This window comes from Hemitrygon akajei, chromosome 26 (genome assembly GCF_048418815.1).
Source record: "Hemitrygon akajei chromosome 26, sHemAka1.3, whole genome shotgun sequence".
In the NCBI taxonomy this organism is placed as follows: Eukaryota; Metazoa; Chordata; class Chondrichthyes; order Myliobatiformes; family Dasyatidae; genus Hemitrygon; species Hemitrygon akajei.
The window spans coordinates 34744848-34765453 of record NC_133149.1 but is presented as its reverse complement, the minus strand read 5'-3'; the positions used below and the strand labels follow the sequence as shown (position 1 = coordinate 34765453).

The 20606-nt window shown below is 42.1% G+C and overlaps 2 protein-coding genes across 7 annotated transcripts in view; one reads left to right on the top strand and one right to left on the bottom strand.

The window, feature by feature from the left end:
- hmbsb (hydroxymethylbilane synthase, b) overlaps positions 1-16434 on the bottom strand; it is a 46106-nt gene extending 29672 nt beyond the window's left edge. Inside the window, exon 1 of one of the 4 annotated variants that reach the window (XM_073029845.1) lies at positions 16416-16434. Coding sequence is in view for 2 of the 4 variants with exons in the window: in XM_073029842.1 (XP_072885943.1) it covers positions 7927-7956 (30 nt within the window). In the remaining 2 variants the exon portion in view is untranslated. Of the gene's footprint in view, positions 1-1868; positions 1923-7633; positions 7710-7926; positions 8088-16415 lie in introns of those variants that run through there. The other 3 variants (XM_073029842.1, XM_073029844.1, XM_073029843.1) reach the window with 3 other exon arrangements.
- LOC140716857 (uncharacterized) overlaps positions 16214-20606 on the top strand; it is a 70827-nt gene continuing 66434 nt past the window's right edge. For all 3 annotated transcript variants that reach the window (XM_073029840.1, XM_073029839.1, XM_073029838.1), the window contains exons 1-2: positions 16214-16915; positions 20412-20552. In XM_073029840.1, coding sequence (XP_072885941.1) covers positions 16869-16915; positions 20412-20552 — 188 coding nt within the window. In that variant the 5' untranslated portion in view covers positions 16214-16868. The remainder of the gene's footprint in view (positions 16916-20411; positions 20553-20606) is intronic.

Sequence of the window (20606 nt, the reverse complement as noted above, 5' to 3'; positions counted from 1 at the left end):
GTATGAAGAAGTTTTTACTCCTCTTTTAAATTACTCCTCAGTAAAGTGTTTGATTTTTTTTCCACAGAATCTCCAAATGGTTGAAATAATCTGCTTTATCATCTAATCATTTTAAAAAAAATCAGCTCTTTACTGTTTGTTATTCTGTCTTTCAGAAGCGCTATTAAACCAACATTTTGCCTACCCTCTCAGGGTAACGTAAAAGAGCCTCCTGTACTATTTGAAGAACAATGAGTTCTTAGTATGCTAACCAATTTTTGTACTCAATCAACTTGACTAAAGGCAAAACATCCAGCTAGTACCATATGATTGTGGAACCATTCAGGGCACAAATTGGATACTACATTTTGCTACTTTACATGACTGATTATAATTCAAGTGTACGCCCCTTTGCTGTAATACTGAGAAACTTGGTAGTTCCACAAGTGTTAAGTAAACACCTGTTTTTGTGTAGTAACAATACATTTAAAACTATTGAACACACTATTGCTACAGAGAACAGTACTGTACAGCGCAGGAACAAGCCCTTCAGGCATGTCTATGTTGACCACGATGCCAATTTAAACTAATCCTATCTGCCTCCCCATGGTCTATATTCCTCTATTCTCTGTCCTTTCATACATCTGTCAAACTGCATCGAAGTCATGATGTAAAGTTAAGAGATATGCATGCTCCTTTCTTTCTATGACCTAAATATTAGCTTGCACTCACAAATCTTTATCCTGAATGTCACATTCTTTGTCCTTATAAAATTAAAAAGCAACCCAGTTCCCTTCAATTTATAAAAATTCAATGACACAGGAGCTCATTTAGCTCATCACCCCTACCCAGCCAGGAAGCTATTCAGCATATTCCCACTTTCTAGCTCCTGGTCTTTGGCCTTATTGTTTAAAATGATGCCACCCACATCAATGTCCATCTTAACTATGGTGGGTTTTCTGCCTCCATCACACTTTCAGATAGTAAGCTGCAGATTCCCACTACTTATGACTTGATTCAGTACCCTTTGGTTTAGACCTTTTCTGGAGGGAAATACTTTGCAAAGGTTAATCATTCACATCCTTCAGTCCCTCCTTTCCATCCCACAATCAGCTCTCACTGAACATGACAATTCTCAATCCTTGCTTTCTTCCAAATATTTTCTATTAAATTAACTCATGACTCGGTAACAATGTTTTTGGTAATTCATTTTGGTATTCAGTTTCTGGATGAACAAATGTAAGAATTAAAAAGAACATTTCCAGAACTTTCAAGCTGAATTTGGACATGTCCAACAATTTACTTGTAACAATGTTCTCCATATTTTACATAAGAACATATGAAATAGGAGCACGTGTAGACCTCTTGACCCAGTAAGCCTCTTCCACCATTCAACGAGATCATGGCTGATCTAGTCGTGGACTCAGCTCTACCTGCCCATTTCATCCCCATAACCCTTAATTCAAGTGCAATACAAAGACCTAACGAATTCTATCTTAAATACGTTTATTAAGGTAGCCTCTTCTGCTTCTTTGGGCAGAAAATTTTAGATTTACTACTCTCTAGAAAAAACAGTTCCTCCTCATCTGTCCTAAATCTATTCCCCTGAATCTTGAGGCTATGTCCCCTAGTTCTGACTTTTTTTGCATCCATTTTGTCATAATTTTATGTTTTTATAAAATTCCCTCTCATTCTTTTGAATTCCAGTGAATTGGGTCACCTGGGTCTTTATCTTTCCTCTCATAGGCTAACCCCTTAATCTCTAGGGAGGAATTGTGCAATTCAGTTAAATTAAATAATTTCCTTCATTTTTATAAAAAATAACATTCCAGTCTCTAAACACATAAAGATATCCTTACATTTGTACTTAACACTAATCAATAGCTCACCAAGTCACTTGCTGACATCTTCTACAACTTTTCCAAAGTCTCAGGAGATTAAGTTCAGTGCCAGTAAGTGGCAGATAAAAGCAAAATTGGAGCACTTATCCATGCAAAAGAACCTCCCCCTGTAATGACTCAGTTTTTCAGCCCAAGTGGCTCAAAAGATAATTTTTCCACGAAACAACAGACAAGACATAGGAATTACAAAAAGTGACAATAGTTAAGCAATGGGGGGGGGGGGGGTGGAGGTGGCAGTGGGGGTGGGGGCACTTCAAGTACAATGACTTGAGTAGTTCTGCACAAGGACTTATTTATAAATAAAAGTTTCATAGAACTGAAATGTGCAGTTTATTATGAAAACAGCTTTTAAGTAAAAAGGCAAACTTAATTATGCCCATCAGAACCATAAGGCATCCAAGTGTCCAATTGCAATGTAAGTCCCTATTTCCTTTCCAGCCCTTGACCTTTCCTACCCACCTGGCTTTACATATCACCTTCCAGCTGGCCTCCCTTCCCCCCCCCACCCCCACCATTTTATTCTGGCAGCTTTCCAGTTCCTTTCCAGTCCTGATGAAAGGTCTCGGCCCAAAATGTTAACTGTTTATTCATTTCCGTAGATGCTGCCTGACCTGCTGAGTTACTCCAGCATTTGTATGTGTTGCTCCCTATTTGCCTTCCAGTTCTCAAACCTCTTATCAGTACTATTAAATGTCAGTACTCTTTGAAATTGTGCTTTATTGATTTTTGAGTAATGGAAGACAAAAAACAGCAAAAGGGTGTAGGTGTAGAAGAATCATAGGACTTAGAGTTTGCCATAGGTGTTGGTTTGCCATAAATGAAGGAAGGATTGGTAAACACATCAACTTGAAAATGAAGTTATGGAGGGCAGTTAGCTGGGGAGGAAGAAAATCCAGGGAAAGCAGGTTGAAGACAAGGAACCAAGTGGAAACCAGGTCTATGTCTGACACCTCCCTTCCCTTCCACAACCTCACTGTTTCTATCTTCGGAGACAGCTTATCTACCGATGTCTATTACAAACCCACAGACTCTCACAGCTACCTGGACTACACCTCGTTCCACCCTGCTACTTGTAAAAACGCCATCCCCTACTCTCAATTCCTCCATCTCCACCGCATCTGCTCTCAGGATGAGGCTTTTCATTCCAGAATTAAGGAGATTGTCTCCCTTTTTCAAAAAAAGGGGATTCCTTTCCCTCAACTGCATCTCTTTCATTTCACGCACGTCTGCTCTTACCCCATCCTCCCGCCACCTTACCATGGATTAGGTTTCCTCTTGTCCTCACCTACCACCCCACCAGCCTCCGCATCCAGCACATAATTCTCCGAAATTTCCGCCACCTCCAACAGGATTCCACCACCAAGCACATCTTTCTCTCCCACCCCACCCCCCACTTTCTGCTATCCACAGGGATTGCTGCCTACGCGACTCCTTTGTCCATTCGTCCCTCCCCACTGATCTCCCTCCTGGCAACAAATGCATCACCTGCCCCTACGCCTCCCCCCTCACTGCCATTCAGGGCCCCAAACGTTCCTTCCAGGTGAGGCACCACTTCACCTGTGAGTCTGTTGGGGTCATTTACTATGTTCCCGGTGTGGCTTCCTGTACATCGGCGATACATGGCGTAGATTGGCAGACCACTTCGCTAAGCATCTACACTCCATTCACCAGAACAAGCGGGATCTCCCAGTGGCCACCCATTTTAATTCCACCTCCCATTCCCAATATGTCCATCCATGGCTTCCTCCACTGTAGTGATGAAAAACACCTTATATTCTGTCTGGGTAGCCTGCAACCCAATGGCATGAACATCGATTTCTCAAACTTCCGGTAATAGCCCCTCGCTCCCCTTCACAATTTCCCATCCCCTTTCTCCTCTCTCACCTCATCTCCTTGCCCACCCATCACCTCCCTCTGGTGCTCTTCCCCCTTTTTCTTTCTTCCATGGCCTTCCGTCTCTTTCACCAATCAAATTCCCAGCTCTTTACTTCATCCCTCTCCCTGCAGGTTTCACCTACCGCCTAGTGTTTCTCTCTCTGCTTCCCCCCACCTTTTAAATCTATTCCTCAGCTTTTTTTCCTCCAGTCCTGCCGAAGGGTTTTGGCCCGAAACATCGACTGTATTTTTTTTCTCCCATAGATGCTGCCTGCCCTGCTGAGTTCCTCCAGCATTTTGTGTGTTACCAGGTGAAAGGTTTGCATGGTGAGATACAAGCCAATGATGGGTTGTGGAAAGAGAGGACACCAGTTTCGGATGACCAGAGAGATCATTAATTTGGGTAAAAGGGTAATGGAGCCACAAAAACACCAGTGCTGACATCAATTGATGTGAGTAGTTGGGGAGGACCAATTAAAAAAAAATAAGAAGGAATGACAAAGAACAATACAGCACAGAACAGGCCATTCAGCCCACAATGTTGTGCCGACCCTTAAACCCTGCCTCCCATATAACCCCCCACCTTAAATTCCTCCATATACCTGTCTAGTAGTCTGTTAAATTTCACTAGTGTATCTGCCTCCACCACTGACTCAGGCAGTGCATTCCACGCACCAACCACTCTCTGAGTGAAAAACCTTCCTCTAATATCCCCCTTGAACTTCCCTCCCCTTACCTTCAAGCCATGTCCTCTTGTATTGAGCAGTGGTGCCCTGGGGAAGAGGCACTGGCTGTCCACTCTATCTGTTCCTCTTAATATCTTGTATACCTCTATCATGTCTCCTCTCATCCTCCTTCTCTCCAGAGAGTAAAGCCCTAGCTCCTTTAATCTCTGATCATAATGCATACACTCTAAACCAGGCAGCATCCTGGTAAATCTCCTCCGTACCCTTTCCAATGCTTCCACACCCTTCCTATAGTGAGGTGACCAGAACTGGACACAGTACTCCCAAGTGTGGCCTAACCAGAGGTTTATAGAGCTGCATCATTACCTTGCGACTCTTAAACTCTATCCCTCGACTTATGAAAGCTAACACCCTATAAGCTTTCTTAACTACCCTATCTACCTGTGAGGTAACTTCCAGGGATCTGTGGACATGTACCCCCAGATCCCTCTGCTCCTCCACACTCCCAAGTATCCTGCCATTTACTTTGTACTCTGCCTTGGAGTTTGTCCTTCCAAAGTGTACCACCTCACACTTCTCCGGGTTGAACTCCATCTGCCACTTCTCAGCCCACTTCTGCATCCTATCAATGTCTCTCTGCAATCTTCAACAATCCTCAACACTATCCACAACACCACCAACCTTTGTGTCATCTGCAAACTTGCTAACCCACCCTTCTACCCCCACATTCAGGTCGTTAATAAAAATCACGAATGTCCCAGAACCGATCCTTGTGGGACACCACTAGTCACAACCCTCCAATCCGAATGTACTCCCTCCACCATGACCCTCTGCTTTCTGCAGGCAAGCCAATTCTGAATCCACCTGGCCAAACTCCCCTGGATCCCATGCCTTCTGACTTTCTGAATAAGCCTACCATGTGGTACCTTGTCAAATGCCTTACATGTGATCCATGTAGATCACATCCACATCCACCTCATCTATATGCCTGGTCACCTCTTCAAAGAACTCTATCAGGCTTGTTAGACATGATCTGCCCTTCACAAAGCCATGCTGACTGACCCTGATCAGACCATGATTCTCTAAATGCCCATATTCTATCACTAAGAATCTTTTCCAACAGCTTTCCCACCACAGACGTAAGGCTCACTGGTCTATAATTACCTGGTCTATCCCTACTACCTTTTTTGAACAAGGGGACAACATTCGCCTCCCTCCAATCCTCCGGTACCATTCCCGTGGACAACGAGGACATAAAGATCCTAGCCTGAGGCTCAGCAATCTCTTCCCACGCCTTGTGGAGCAGCCTGGGGAATATTCCATTAGGCCCCGGGGACTTATCCGTCCTAATGTATTTTAACAACTCCAAAACCTCTTCTCTCTTAATATCAACGTGCTCCAGAACACCAACCTCACTCATATTGTCCTCACCGTCATCAAGTTCCCTCTCATTGGTGAATACCGAAGAGAAGTATTAATTGAGAACATCGCTCACTTCCACAGCCTCCAGGCGCATCTTCCCACCTTTATCTCTAATCGGTCCTATCTTCACTCCTGTCAACCTTTTGTTCTTCACATAATTGAAGAATGCCTTGGGGTTTTCCTTTACCCTACTCATACCCCCTTCCTGCTCACCTCAGCCCCTTCTTAAGCTCCTTTCTAGCTACCCTATATGCCTCAATAGACTCATCTGATCCTTGCTTCCTAAACCTTACGTATGCTGCCTTCTTCCACCTGACTAGATTCTCCACCTCACTTGTCACTCATGGTTCCTTCACCCTACCATTCTTTATCTTCCTCACCAGGACAAATTTATCCCTAACATCCTGCAAGAGATCCCTAAACATCGACCACATGTCCATAGTACATTTCCCTGCAAAAACATCATCCCAATTCACACCCAGAAGTTCTAGCCTTATAGCCTCATAATTTGCCCTTCCCAATTAAAAATTTTCCTGTCCTCTCTGATTCTATCCTTTTCCATGATAATACTAAAGGCCAGGGAGCGGTGATCACTGTCCCCTAGATGCTCACCCACTGACAGATCTGTGACCTGACCCGATTCATTACCTAATACTAGATCTAGTATGGCATTCCCTTTAGTTGGCCTGTCAACATACTGTGACAGGAATCGGTCCTGGATGCACTTGACAAACTCTGCCCTGAATGACAGGAGAAAACAAACCAATAACATGGGAAGAGGGTATGGACATGGGTCTTTAACATGGTGGAAGGGCCAAAGACATGGCAGTGAGGGAGTAGGAGGTGGCAGCAGTGGCAGGACATGCGGTGGGGGAGGGAGGTTGTAAAGGAAGGGAATGGGAGAATGAGGAGTTAGATAAGGATAGGATTACCAAACAGGACAAAGGTTTAGGGGTAGAAATGATATTGATGGGGGAGCTCTGAAAGGAACAGGCATCCAGTGGTGTGGGGGATTGGTGGGGAATGTGCGTCAACCTGTAAATTAGTGGGGGCACATGAATGGACCTTCTGTGTAATAGCAGGGCAACATCGCAGCAAGAATATGGAATGTCAGGGGGATAAATATAATAAGATGGAGTAGTAATGGAGTAGAATGGGAGTGGCATACAGGTTAGAGATATGGTAGGGAAGGGGCAGGCCAGAGAGGAAGACAGGGGTTGGATGTGCGGAAAAAGAAAATGGCAATGAAGGGGAAGGGGAAAGATAGGTCAGGGACACTTCACAAATAGTCCCTTCAGCTCACAGGGTCTGCACAATCATCAACCATTTACAATTATCCTACATTAATTACAGTTTTTATTCTCCCCACATTCTCATCAACTCCTGCTAATGGCTATCTAACCTACCAACCAGTTTATCTTTGGGATGTGGGAAGAAATCAGATTACAGGGAGAATCTGCACATTTCACAAAAACACCAGTAAGGGTTCTGGAGGAGTAGCAAAGGAAGGCTGTAAAAGGCAAAAAGGAAACGAAAGGAGGAGGTGAGGTGAAATAGAAGTGAATAAAGACATATCAACGTGTCATAAAGATGGATGTGCCAATGTGTTGGAGGAAGCAGATGCCAGGGAGGAGGTGAGGACTGCGACAGGGGAAGGATGTGCCAGGGAATGATGTGTGTGGTGGGGGGGGGCAAGGGAAGAACGTGCAAATAAGATAGGAGGAAGACATGCCAGAGGGTGAGGTCAGGGCTGACAGTAGAAAGACTTACCAAAGAGACAGAGGAGTGAAGTGAGGGCTGCGACAGGAGGACATGTCAGGAAAGTAGTAAGGGTTTCGATATAGGTTTTGATTAAAGCAATAGTGTATGTGCGCATATGCAGGGAAGAGGGGAATGTAACGAGGGCCGTTCCCTGAAACGGAGAGCTCAGGGTAATTTGAGGGCACCCCGGACGTTCTCCCAGCGGCACGGACAGAACGACCACGGAGCCAATCAACTCTTCGGGGCGGGACATCCGGTGCATATTTCGACCTTATTCCCTGAAAAGTTGGCGTCTCACTCACCCTCATTTCTTTCGCCGTATCTTCATCCATTACCCTAGATCGAAATGTCACTCAAAGAAATGGACAAAATCCGCGATCTTCCAAGTGGGAAATTATATGTGATTTAAAGATGCTTTCTCCTCAATGCCGCAATACTCTCCCTGATAACGCCATTTTCCGAGACGTCACATCCTACTGAATGAACTACGCGTGCGCAGACTGAAAGGGGATTGGGGGAGGGGTGAGTGTTGGACTTGGAGAGGTTAACATTCATTACACTAAGGTTGACCGCAGAAGTTTCTGCGATTTTATGTTTGAGTTACAAATTCACTTTTAATTTTAAAATTGATGCAGTGTGCATGTCATGTCTGGGTTACAGGCCGTATCTCAGAAAATGAGTAACAGTGAGCAATTTGATCCTTATAACCTATTCTATAGGTCAGTTGTGGAGAGCGCCCTCTTCTTTGTGGTGGCGTGTTGGGGAGGAAGCATTAAGAAGAGGGACGCCTCACGTCTTAATAAGCTGGTAAGGAAGGCGGGCTCTGTCGTGGGCAAAGTACTGGAGAGTTTAACATCGGTAGCTGAGCAGGCTACGGTCAATTATGGAAAACTCTGAACATCCTCTACATAGCACCATCCAGAGACAGAGAAGCAGTTTCAGCGACAGGTTACTATCGATGCAATGCTCCTCAGACAGGATGAAGAGGTCAATACTCCCCAATGCCATTAGGCTTTACAATTCTACCGCCAGGACTTAAGAACTTTTTAAAAGCTATTATTAATGCTTTTTGAGATAGTGATTTAGATGCATATCATATTTTTTACTGAGTTAAGTACTGTATGTAATTAGTTTTGCTACAACAAGTGTATGGGACATTGGAAAAAAGTTGAATTTCCCCATGGGGATGAATAAAGTATCTATCTATCTATCTACTCTGTCAGTTATCAAGATGATAGTTAATCTACCCGAGTTCCAATTTTTCCTACTATCCCCATGTCCTTTTACTCCCTCAATATCCAGAAATCTATTGGTCTTTGTTATGATTGAGATCAGTGAATATTTCTTCATGGCCTTCCAGTGTAGAGAATTCAAATGAGTCACATCTTCCAAGTATTTCTCTTTATCTCAGTCTGAAAAGGTTCACCCTTATCCTTAGAATGTGATCCCTGTTTCTGAAATCCTCGAGCAAGGGAATCATCCTTCTTAATTTTATGAGAATTTTGGAAATTTCAATGGCATCATCTCTTGTTCTATAGAGTTTACCATAAGACCAGAAGATATGGGAGAATTGTTCCCTCAAGTCTGCTCCACCATTTCATCCATTTCCTTCTCAACCCCTTCTCCTGGTGTACCCCATATCCTTCCATGCCCTAACTAATAACAATTTATCAACCTCTGCCTTAAATACACCCAGTGACTTGGCCTCCACAGCCACCTGTGGCAACAAATTCCACAGATTCACCACTCTGGCTAAAGAAATTCCTCCTCACCTCTGTTCTAAAAAGACACCCCTCTATTTTGAGACTGCGTCCCCTGGTCTTAGACTCTCCCACCATATGAAACATCCTCTCCACATCCACTCTGTCAAGGCATTTAACCATTCAATAGGTTTTACTGAGGTCACCCTTCATTCTTCTGAATTCCAGTGAGTAGAGGCCCAGAGGCATCAAATGCTCCTCATATGACAAGGCTTTCAAACCTGGAATCATTTTCAGGAACTTCCTTTCAACCCTCTCCAATGTCAGCACATCCTTTCTTAGATAAGGGGCTCAAAACTGCTCACAATACTTTATAAAACCTCAACATTACATCCTTATTTTTATATTCTAGTCCTCTCCAAGTCAATGTTAACATTGCATTTGCCTTCCTCACCACAGACTCAACCTGGAAATTAACGTTGAGGGAATCCTGCACGAGAACTCCCAAGTCCCTTTGCACCGCATATTTTTGAAGTTTCTTATAATTTAGAAAATAATCTATGCTTTCATTTCTTCTACCAAAGTGCACGACCATACACTTCCCAACACTGTGTTCCATCTTCCCATTCTCATGATCCCATGAGAATCTTGCCCATTCTCTTAATCTGTCTAAGTCCTTCTGTAGCCTGCCTGCTTGCTCACCACTACCTGCCCTTCCACCTATCTTCGTATCGTTCGCAAACTTGGCCGCAAAGCCATCAATTCTGTCATCCAAAAATCATTGACATATAACGTAAGTAGAAACAGGCCCAACATAGATCCCTGTAGAATACCAGCAGCCAACCAGAAAAGCCTCCCTTTATTCCCACACTTTGCCTCCTGCCAATCAGCCAATGCTCGAAGCATGTTAGTATTGTTCCTGTAATACCATGGGCTCTTAATTTGTTAAGCAGCCTCATGTGTGGCACCTTGACAAAGGCCTTCTGAAAATCCAAGTGCACAACATCCACCAATTCTCCTATCTATCCTGCTTGATATTTCTTCAAATAATTCCAACAGGTTTTGTTGGGCAAGATTTTTCCTTAAGGAAATCATGCTGACTTCAGCCTGGTTTATCATGTACTGTATCTCCAAGTACCCTGAAACCACATCTTTAACAATCAACTCCAACATCTTCCCAAACACTGAGGTCAGACTAACTGGTCCATAGTTGCCTTTCTTCAGTCTCTCTCCCTTCTTGAAGAGCAGAGTAACATTTGCAACTTTCCAGTCTTCTGTAACCATTCCAGAATCTAGTGATTCTTGAAAGATCATTACTAATGCCTCCACAATCTCTTCAGCTACACCTTTCTGAACCCTGGGGTGTAGATCATCTGGTCCAGGTGACTTGCCTACCTTTCAGCTTCCCAAGGACTTTTTCCCGTAATGGCAACTTCACTCACTTCTGCCCCCTGACATTCTCAAACTTCCTGCACACTGCTAGCATCTTCCACAGTGAAATCTGATGTAAAATACTTATTCCATTTGTCTTCCATTTCTTTATCCCCCATTACTACCTCTCCAACATCATTTTCCAGGGGTCCAATATCAACTCTCACCTCTCTTTTACACTTTATATATCTGAAGAAATTTTTGATATCCTCTTTAATATTATTGGCTAGCATACCTTCATACACCATCTTTTCCTTCTTTATGACTTTTTTAAAATTGCCATCTGTTGGTTTTTAAAAGCTTCCCAATCCTCTAACTTTCCACTAATTTCTGTTCTATTATATGACCTCTCTTTGGCTTTTATGTTGGCTCTGACTTGTCAGCTACAATTATGTCATCCTGCCTTTAGAATACTATTTCTTCTTTGGGATGTATCTATCCTGCACCTTCCAAATTGCTCCCAGAAACTCCAGTCATTGCTGCTGTCATCATCCCTGCTAATGTTCCCTTCCAATCAATTCTGGCCAGCTCCTTTCTCATGCCTCCGTAATTTACTTTAATCCACTGTAGTACTGATACATCTGACTTTAGCTTCTTCTCAAATTGCAGGGTGAATTTTATCATTTAATGATCACTGCCTCCTACGGGTTCCTTTACCTTAAGCTCTCTAATCAATTCTGGTTCATAGCACAACACCCAATCCAGAATAGCTAATTCCCTAATGGGATCAACCACGAACTGCTCTAAGGAGCCACCTCATAGGCATTCTACAAATTCCCCCCTTGGGATCTAGCACCAACCTAATTTTCCCAATCTACCTGCATATTGAAATCCCCCGTGACTATCGTAACATTGCCCTTTTGACATGCATTTTCTGTCTCCTGTTGTTATTTGTAGACTACATCTTTGCTACTGTAACTCCCACCAGGGTATTTTACCCTTGAAGTTTCTTAGCTCTGTCCACAATTCTACACCCTCTGATCCAATTGTCTCCTTTTCCTAATGATTTTATTTCTTTTCTTTTACCAACAGACCCACCTCACCCCATCTGTTTACTATTCTGTCCTTTCAATACAATGTGTATCTTTGGATATTAAGCTGTCAGCCATGATTCAGTGACCCTCACATCATACATGCCATTCTGTAACTGTGCTACAAGTTCATTTACCTTATTCCATGTACTGCATGCATTCAAATATTACACCTCCAGTCCTGTATTCATCACCTTTTTTGATTTTGTCCCCCTTTTACATTGCAACTCATCCTGTTGACTGCAATTTTGCCCTGCCATCAGCCTCTCCTTGCTAGGAGTCTCACTACACATTGCCTCTGTTTGTAACCCAACTACCACATCCCCAGCTCTACCACTCCAGTTCCCATCCCCCGACAAATTAGTTTAAACCCTCTCCAACAGCTCTAGCAAACCTGCCCACAAGGATATTGGTCCTCCTCGGGTTCAGGTATAACCTGCCTCCTTTGTACAGGTTGTACCTTTCCTAGAAGAGACCCCAAAGATCCAGAAATCTGAACCCCTGCCCCCTGCACCAATTCCACAGCTACACATTCATCTGCCAAATCATCCTATTCTTACCCTCATGGGCATGTGGCACAGGCAGCAATCCAGAGATTACTACCCTAGTGGTCCAGCTTTTTAGCTTCTACCTAGCTCCATAAAATCTCTCTTCAGGACCTTCCTTACCTTTCCTACCTATTTCATTGGTGCAATATGAACCAAGACTTCAGGCTGCTTACACTCCCTCTTTTTAATGTCATGGACCCAATCCGAGACATCCCTGACTCTGTCACCAGGGAGGCAACACATCATCCAGGTGTCTCTATTGTGTCCACAGAATCTTGTCTCTATTCCTCTAACTATGGAATCTCCTGTCACTACTGCAGTCCTGTTCAGTTCTTTACAGGCCAACTCTATTCAATCTCACCAAATATAGCAAATCCACCATTCCAGGAGCAAGTCTGATGAAATCTTTATTGGGCAGGGGTTCCCAACCTTTTTTATGCCATGGACCAATACCATTAAGCAAGGGGTCTGTGGATCCCAGGTTGGGAACCCCTGCCCCATGGCAATTATATCTTTTTAATTTGTAAATATTACTCTAGGTATGATCTCATCAAGGTATGTTATAATTGTAAATATAAATCACAAAATGCAGATGCTGGAAAACTGAAAACTGAACTGTTTATTATTTATTGTAAATGCCTGCACTTTTTTGTGCACTTTATGCAGTCCTGTGTATGTCTGTAGTCTAGTGTAGCTTTCTGTGTTTTTTTATTATGTACCGGTAGTTCAGTCTAGTTTTTTTGTACTGAGTCATGTAACACTATGGTCCTGAAAAACGTTGTCTCATTTTTACTATGTACTGTACCAGCAGTTATGGTCAAAATGACAATAAAAGTGACTTGACTTGACTTGAGGTCAGGTGTCATCCTTTATAATTATAGTAAGACATCTTTACTCTTGGACCCAAACTTGTCATAATAAATGCCTGCAGACAAATTGCTTTCCTAACTGTCTACTGCACCTGAATATTAGTTTTCAATGACTCATGTCTAAGAAAACAATGACCCTTTGAACATCAGCCTATTGCCAACTAGAAGGTTTCAACAACAGTTTATTTCACAATACTATTAGAGATGTTTCTATTGTTCTACCCATTCCTCACATGCCCTTTCTCGGCTGTTCTAATGGAGGGTCTTTGACCTGAAACTCTAACATTGTTTCTGTTTCCACAGATGCTGTCTGATCTGTTGAATGATTTGAACACCTTCTGTTATTATATCAGCTTTTTCCTGTCTATTGCTATTTGGAAAAAAAAATGTCGTTCTGGTTTGTTTAACAGAGAAAGTCCTCATATCTTACAACATTATTACGCAAGTTTACTCTCACTTTTACTATTGATGAAAACTAAAGACCAGTGTTATCTCAGGCATCACTTCACTTTTAAAATATTGTTAACAAAAAAAAATCACTTTTTCTCTTGTGAATCTGATAGAAGGTCTTCAACCTGAAATACTAACTTTTTTGCTTTCCACAGACATAATAACAAAATGTTTCCAGCATTTTTTGACTATTCTCTTTCTGACTACAGTATTTGTTGTAGTCAGTTTTTGCTGCATGTCCCAGTCTGAACCAAATTCCCTGCACCTTCACATATTGGATTGATGGTGAAGGGAACAAAGGATCAGTTAGACCAGCAGCCAAAGAACATAATATCTTTTGTTCTGCAGTTGTCTCGGACCCTGAGGCCAACTCAAACAAGTCACAAAGCTGAATTGTCCATGAAATCAGTGGGTCTGAACAGCAGAAGGTGAAATTGTCTTTGGAGACTCAGGGATCATCTCTGTTGTGTTCATCCTGACTGTTTTGGCAAAAGGCTCATAATATACCACACATAAATAAGACGGCCTTGTCCACTCCAGATTTGAAAAGGAAGATTTCTACTGATGATTCTGCAGAGCAGTTGTGGATTTCCTCCCCAAAGCTCATTTTGAAAATTTTCTCCATTATATACTTACGTATGTGTTATTCTGTCAAAGGCCTTCTCCTGATCTAAACTGACATTGTTGTAGGGATGAATTTAGTTGGGGCTTGGAGAATTCTCAGATGCTGTCCCAAACTCATTCTGCATGAGGGAACCATTTAAGTAGAGATGTGGTACTTGGGAGACAGTATGTATGCGTGTTTTATACAGTTGCAAGAAAAAGTTTGTGAACCCTTTGCAATTACCTGGTTTTCTGCATTAATTACTCATAAAATGTGGTCTGATCTTCATCTAAGTCACAATAATAGACAAACACAATCTGCCTAAACGAATAACACATTAACAATTGTACTTCTTCTCATCGATGCTGGGTATACCATTTAAACAACATGGTCTAGGTTAAAAAAAAAAGTGACCCTCTGGGGTAATGCCTTCTACAAAAACTATTTGGAGTCAGGTATTCCAATCAATGAGATGAGCTTGGAGGTATGGGTTGTAGAAGTGCCTTGCCCGATAAAAAAAAAGACACACAAAACCAGGTTACTGACAGAACCTGCTCTTCTCAAGAAAGTTCTGCTTATGTGCACCATGCCTCGCTCAAAACAATTTTCAGAGAACATTAGAAGAATTGTAGAACAAAGACGAGAAATCTGCAGATGCTGGAAATCTAAGCAACACACACAAAATGCTGGAGGAACTCAGCAGGCCAGGCAGTATCTATGGAAAAGAGTACAGTCGACATTTTGGGCTGAGACCCTTCATCGAGACTGGAAAAAAAGATGAGGTTAGAGTAAGAAGGTGAGGTGAGGGGAGGAAGAAGTACAAGGTGGTATGTGATAAGTTAAACTGGGAGAGGGGGAGGGGTAGAAGTAAAGAGCTGGGAATCTGATAAGTGAAAGAGATAAAGGGCTGGAGAAGGGGAAATCTGATAGGAGAAGGTAGAAATAATGTAAGAAAGGGAAGGGGAAGGAACATCAGAGGGAGGTGATGGGCAGGTAAGGAGATAAGGTGAGAGAGGGAAACAGGAATGGGAATGGTGAAGGGGGGGGCAATTACCAGAAGTTCAAGAAATTAATGTTCATGCCATCAGGTTGGTGGCTACCCAGATGGAATATAAGGTGTTGCTCCTCCAACCTGAGTGTGGACTCATTGTGGCAATAGAAGAGGCCATGGACCACCATCTCCTGCATGGCCTCCCATTTCAATTCTGTTTCACTTCCTCCACCATCAACGCTGCCCTTACCCGCATCTCTTCCATTTCATGCACATCTGCCCTCACCCCATCCTCCTGTAGAGTGAGAGAGAGAGAGAGAGAGAGAGAGAGAGAGAAACAGATAGATAGATATAGGGGGAGAGGGACCCAACTTTTGTTAGGTGGTTCCAAAGAAAATAAAGGAAAGGGATCCCACATTAAGTCAGAGGATCTTGCATACTTGATAGTCTTATTTTTTAGAGGACAGTGTTTAAAGTTACCAAATCTGAATCTACAGCACTTATTAATTTCACCACACTGTTGAAAAAAAATCAATCAAGTTGATCAGCATTGCCAACCAGTCTCCAACAGCAAAAAAAAATGAAAATGAAGGAGGAAATTATAAGTCCAATCCCCAATCACTTCAAACATCTTTTTTTTTTAACCTGCAATGGGGTATTGGAAATTAATCTTTAATTTCCGGAGACTCCAAAATCGCCCGAAGGACAGCGAATGCGGGAGTCTTAATTGCCATGAATTGATGAGCTCTACATAGATATTACACAATGAACAGAAAATAAGAACATTAAAAACTTTAAACCCAGTTGAGAAAGAAACTACAGCAAAGAAGAGGGGGACAAAATTGAAGCAATAGAATAGAAGCCATAAAGACGAAAGAAAAGGTGCTGGTCAGGAACCTGGCGTTGCTTCGATACTGGGGCCGTCGCCAAGGTAACGGAACACTGCAGGGCCTGGCTCTCGTGATCGGCCGTCGGTGGCGGGACTTGGAGACGAGAGTCGAGTTATAGCCGGACATCGCAGTTTGTGTGTGTGAAGCAATGGGGTTCCAGGCTGATGGGATTAAACTCCTCAAAACAGACGCCGGTTACCAAGCCAACGGATAAATCCCGGCCTTATATATATTATAATCGCAGAACAATTCTCTTCAACACTCAGGATAACCTTACCGGCCAGTGAAACTTTGAAGCGTGTTCTCCTTGCAATGGTCGATGCAGCCGATTCGTACACACGCAACAGATTTGCATTGGGCGGCGGAAGGGGATGAATTCGAGGAACTTGGTGTGATAGACTGTGTGGAAGACTTCAGATGTGAAGTTCCAGCGTGTTATATTGCACTCCTGTGAAGCACCTGGAGACGTGTTACTATTACAGGTGCTTAACTCGGTATTTTAAAATTGTAATGCTTTAAAGTACATAGCACCGGATGAAAATTATCGCTAGGACACGAATCTGGAAATGAGTGGTTCAAGACGTTCCCACCAGGGCAAAGGAAGATTATTAAAACTTCGGGTGGCAGTGATGCCCATCGCCCAATGATCTTTTTAAAAGTTTCAGTATATGCTCTGTACTAAACTTCAGTACATACGATTTGTTTCATCTCCGGTTTGAAATCTTAACTCATGGCATCTTATAAAACTGAGGAAACCTGGGATGACTTGCAAGAAAGGTACGAAATGAGTGTTGTTCTTGCAGTATATTTCGTTACAAGCTGTGATGTAAAGATTCCAAGACGTATTCCGCCTCCTTCTCCGCCGTTACACAGATAGAAAATCCTCTTTTGCATTTCCTGAAATGTTTAAGACTTTTTGTTGGGATAGTGAAGCACCATTGCTTTGCATTTCAGATGTATTGCAGATGTTCTTGTATTTTTCACCCTAACGCAGGATGAGAGAAGTGTCACATATGAAAGGAACTCAGCAGGACAGGCAGCATCTATGGAGAGGAACAGAGTCGACATTTCTGGTCAAGACCCTTCATGTGGACTTGGCCCTAAACGTCGACGCTTTATTCATAGATACTGCTTGACCTGGTGAGTTCTTCCAGCATTTTATGTGCCTTACTTTGGATTTCCAGCATCTGCAGAACTCCTGTGTTTATGAGAGAAGTGAATAAGAACTGATTTTTCCCATCTCTGCTCTTACGGGGAAAACAGCTCTTTAATAAGTTATTTTTGCCATTCTTTGACAGTATTATTTGATAAATTTGTAAATATACACAGAAGTTTTTATTTTGGGTTCAGTTCAGCTCCTATTTTGTACCATTTACATTATGCTACTTGTAGCTGCCAAAACATCTTGTTCAAAGTAAACTTATTATCAAAGTGCATATATATGGCAACAACCCTGAGATTCATTTGCTTGCAGGCAATCACAGTAAATACAAGAAACACAATAGAATCAATGAAAGACCACACCCAACAGGACAGACAAACAACCAATGTGCAAAAAAAACCCAACAAACTATGCAAATGTAAAAAGAGGGGATTAAACAATAAATGTTGAGAACATGACATGAAGAGTCCTTGAAAGTGAGTCCAACTCAGTTGGAATAGTTCAGTGATGGTGTGAGTGAAGTTATCCCCTCCAGTTCAAGAGCCTGATGGTTGAGGGGTAATAACTGTTCCTGAACCTGGCAGTGTGAGTCCTGAGGCTCCTGTACCACCTTCTTGATGTCAGCAGCGAGAAGCAAGCATAGCCTGGATGCTGGGGTCTTGTGTCTCATAGTATGTCATAGAAGTTCATTTGTTGTACATCTGCCCATTTTGTTGACCTGGTGTCCTTTTGTTTTCTAAACTTCTACAGAATGCATCATCTAATATTTCAAATTATGATTGTACCCTTTGTATGCACTTGTCACAACCTCAGGATCTCCCAATGTGCTTTACAGTTAAACTTTTGAGTTATTACTTTGTACTATAGCTCTTTGTACATTGTACAGTTTGTAGTGTTTTTGTACTATGGGACACACAACAGCTAATTTGTAGACAGCAAGGTCCTGCAAAGAGTATTGTGTTAGTAACCTGATTTGTTAATTGTTGGCCGTAGGATAAGTATTGTTCAAGATTTTGAGAAATACCTTGCTTTTCTTTGAATTGTAGTATGGGATCTTTTAAACACAAAAGTGGTTACTTCCAACAGTACACCACTCCCTCATAAGCTGACTCAAAATAATGTTTATTTAGGGAGCATTCCTGCAGAGGGGAAGAGCAAAATGTCTAACTAAAGTGGTTTCTGATAAAATTGTAGACAGGGTTGATGTGGAAATTTAGTTGATATGGTATGATTTAAATAGTTATAAGGAGAGATTGGATAGGCCTTCGGAGAGATTCATTGAAATTCCAAAAAGCTACCAACCAATAGATTAAAAGCCATAAAAACAATTCTAAAAGCACAGGACTAAAGAGATCTGCAGTACAAGAAGTGGTGGGGCAGGTTCCAGAACACAGAGGTACCTTTCTGAACTCCCACAGCCCCCTTGTGACCCTGTGACTTCAGTCTCTGGGTCTGACTGACTTTCAAGGACTCTACAACTCAGGTTCTCAATATTTATTATTTATTTATTATTTTGTTTTCCCTTTTTGTATTTGCACAACTTGTTTTTTTGCACATTGGTTGTTTGTCTTGTGTGTAGTTTTTCATCAACTATTGTGTTTCAGAATCAGGTTTATTATTACTGGTATGTGTCATGAAATTTGTTAACTTAGCGGTTCAATGTGATATATAATATAGAAGAAAGTGAAAAAATAATAAATAAGTATAAGTCAATTATAGTATATGCATATTGAATAGATTAAAAATTGTGCAGAAAAAGAGAAATAATATAAAAAAAGTGAGGTAGTGTTCTCGGGTTCAATGTCCATTTAGGAATCAGATAGCAGAGGGGAAGAAGCTGTTCCTGAATCGCTGAGTATGTGCCTTCAGGCTTCTTTACCTCCTACCTGATGGTAACAGTGAGAAAAGGGCATGTCCTAGGTGCTGGAGGTTCTTAATAATGGACACTGCCTTTCTGAGACATCGCTCCTTGAAGATGTCCTGGGTACTTCGAAGGCTAGTACTCAAGATGGAGCTGACTGAATTTACAACCCTCTGCAGCTTCATTCGATCCTGTGCAGTAACACCCCCCTATACCAGACAGTGATGCAGCCTGTTAGAATGCTCTCCACAGTACATCTATAGAAGTTTTTGAAAAGATTTAGTATGTCAATAAATACACTCAAACTCCTAAAGTATAGTTGCTGTCTTGCCTTCTTTATAACTGCATTGATATGTTGGGACCAGGGTAGGTCCTCAGAGATCTTGACACCCAGGAACTTGAAACTGTTCACTCTCTCCACTTCTGATCCCTCTATGAGGACGTGTGTGTGTGTTCCTTTGTCTTGCCCTCCCTAAGTCCACAATCAGATCTTTCGTCTTACTGATGTTGAGAGCAGGGTAGTTGCTGTGACACCTCTCCACTAGTTGGCATATCTTGCTCCTGTACACTCTCTTGTCTCCATCTGAGGTTCTATCAACAATGGTTGTATCATCAGCAAATCTATAGATGCTTTGTATCTACTGTGAATGCCCGTAAGAAAATTAATCTCGGGGTAGTGTATAGTGACATATAGTACATGTAAGCACAAGAGACTCTGCAGATGTTGGAAATTCAGACCAACACACACAAAATGCTGGATAAACTCAGCAGGTTGGGCAGTATCTACGGAAATGAATAAACAGTTGACATTTTGGGCTGAGAACCTTCAGGTCTGGAAAGGAAGGGTAAGATGCCAGAATAATCAGAATTAGAACAAGTACAGTACATATACTTTGATAATTAATTTTCATTGAAATTTGATATTTGAAGAAACAATTCACATTGACAGAGGGTTGAAGTTCCAGGGGACATAGAATGAGGTGATTAGCAAAAGAAACTGAGTAATGAGGAAACATTTATTTATGCAGCAAATGGTTAAAATGTGAAATGTAGTAAAGAGTCTAATTCAACTGCAGTTAAATAAATATCCAATAAAAGATTTCTTAGACTTTGGGCAGAAGGTTGGAGGGTGTAGTAGCTGGGTTGCTCTTGTACAAAGCTGTTACAATGTGAAAAGGGCAAGTGGCTGCCTTCTATGCTGTAACCATTCTTTTACTCTGAAAGCCCCTGATCGACCTATTCCATTGCAGTTTTAATCGCATCCGAATGCAACTTGGCCTTGTTCCCCAGCCAGGATGGGAGAATCCTGTGGCTAGTGATGATCATCAACGTGCCTTTTCAATGAGTCAGCATGACGGACAGAAGGTGCACTCCCCATCCAATCTGCCCAGGTATGTTTATTTAATTTTTTTGTGGAACAGAAGGTCAGAAAGGGTTCCTTGACC